At 40.0% G+C, this 1,986-nt stretch overlaps 1 protein-coding gene across 5 annotated transcripts in view; it reads left to right on the top strand.

Moving 5' to 3' along the window:
* Nucleotides 1-1,986, top strand: part of DLG2 (discs, large homolog 2 (Drosophila)) — a 916,021-nt gene that overhangs the window by 443,024 nt on the left and 471,011 nt on the right. For all 5 annotated transcript variants that reach the window (XM_011996427.1, XM_011996426.1, XM_011996430.1 and 2 more), the window contains one exon: nucleotides 131-199. In XM_011996427.1, the coding sequence (XP_011851817.1) occupies nucleotides 131-199 (69 nt within the window). The remainder of the gene's footprint in view (nucleotides 1-130; nucleotides 200-1,986) is intronic.

The raw sequence follows: 1,986 nt of genomic DNA, 5'->3' as shown, positions 1-1,986 counted from the left end.
TTCTACTTATCAACAAATATTTAATCTCTACTGTATTTCTTTCAAGATTGGTTCTTGACAATAGGACTGATTAAAATGTTCAAAAACATTTCAAATAAATGATGTGCGTTTCTTCTGTCTTTTCTTGCAGTCATTCCCAACATAGCACCACAGCTCGTCAGCCTTCAGTGACTCTCCAACGGGCCATCTCCTTGGAAGGGTAAGATAATAATGAAGAACCTCTTAAACTGTGCAACCTTGGAATATAAAGTTTTCCTTTCTCTCCCTGTCTCCGTCTCTCTTTCTCTTTCCCTTCCTCCCTCGCTCCCTTCTTTCCTTCCTTCCTCCCTTCCATCCTTCCTTCTCTCCTTCCTTCCTTCCTTCATTTTTTCCTTCCTTCGTTCTTTCCTTCCTTACTTCCTTCTCTCCTCCCTTCCTTCTTTCCTTCCTTCCTTTTTTCCTTCCTTCCTTCCTTTTCCTCTTTCTTTCTTTCTTTCCTTTCTTTCTTTCTTTCTTTTTTCTTTCTCTTTTTCTTTCTTTCTTTTGTCCTCTCTCTCTTTCTTTCTTTCCTTCCTTCCCTCCCCACTCTTCTCTCTCTCTCACATACACACACTCTCTCTTTTTTCTTTCAATCAGCAAATATCTAGGAAACTCACATTATGTGCCAAGCACTGTGCAAGGTACTAGATTCAGTAAGTCAAATAAGATTTCTTCTTTCCCTCCAGAGGGCTTCATTGTCTAGTACAAATGATAGAAATACAAACACATACTTGTGATACAGTGTAAGCATTACACTCTATAGGAGATATGCATAAGGGATTAATGGAGAATCCAGGAGGGATACCTAACTGTAAATGGGCATCAAAAGGGAACTGGGGAGCAGGTCAGGTTGGTTCCTGCAAAGATGTAACTCTTGAGCTGAGGACTGAAGCATACATGGATATTTGCCTAACAGTACAAATTCATAAATATTCCTCCAAGGGAAGAAAAAAAAGCATTTACTGAGTGCTTATTAGGTGCCAGACTCTATCTATTTATCTACCAATCACCTGTTGTATTAGTCCATTTTCACACTGCTGATAAAGACATACCCAAGCCTGAGCAACTTACAAAAGAAAGAGGTTTAGTGGAGTTGCATTTCCATGTGGCTAGGGAGGCCTCACAATCATGGTGGATGGCAGAAGGTACTTCTTACATGTCAGCAAGAAAGAGAATGAGAGCCAAGCAAAACAGGTTTCCCCTAATAAAACCATCAGATCTCGTGAGACTTATTCACTATCATGAAAACAGTATGGGAGAAACCGCCCCATGACTCAATTATCTCCCACCAGGTCCCTCCTACAACACGTGGGAATTATAAGAGTACAATTCAAGATGAGATTTACGTGGGGACACAGAGCCAAACCATATCACCTGTCTTACCTGATTTTATTTCTAAAGTAGTCCTAGAAGATAGGTATCTTTTTTTTCTGAATCTTGATTCTCAGAGAGATTAAGTAATTTTCCCAAGTGTACTTGTACAGAAAGTAGCATAGCCTAGACTTGAAATCAAGCCTGACTCCACTGTTTGGCTCTGTCCCCTATAATGTGGTATGAAAGACTTTATTGAGGTGGAGAGCACAGGTTGTACAATTCATAAACCACATTCAGGCTAAGTTAGACATCGTGTAGAATTTCCGAAGTGTGGAAAAAAAAACAAAAAAACAAAAAAACAATGAAGAACTAGAATGACTCTAACCTTAAAAATCATTACATAGAATTAATGCTGTTCGGGATGGTACTGGAGGTCCATGTGCATACTATGTAGCTGAGGTGTTGTTTGCAGTAGAGGTAAGGGTGTGGGGACTAATTTGACCACTGTCTCTACCTTACTTTATTATTCCTTTTGAAGACCTCTCCTGGCAGGGCTCAGGGTGGCTGTCATTTCACATTTTGGCCATCAGCACAAAGTAGACTTCCTCCAGCTGTGATAAATAATGGCATTTCCTTCTAAGGCTATCTCCAAAC

The sequence above is a fragment of the Mandrillus leucophaeus genome, unplaced genomic scaffold (genome assembly GCF_000951045.1).
Source record: "Mandrillus leucophaeus isolate KB7577 unplaced genomic scaffold, Mleu.le_1.0 Scaffold512, whole genome shotgun sequence".
Lineage (NCBI taxonomy): Eukaryota > Metazoa > Chordata > Mammalia > Primates > Cercopithecidae > Mandrillus > Mandrillus leucophaeus.
This window is presented reverse-complemented; position numbering and strand designations above follow the sequence as displayed.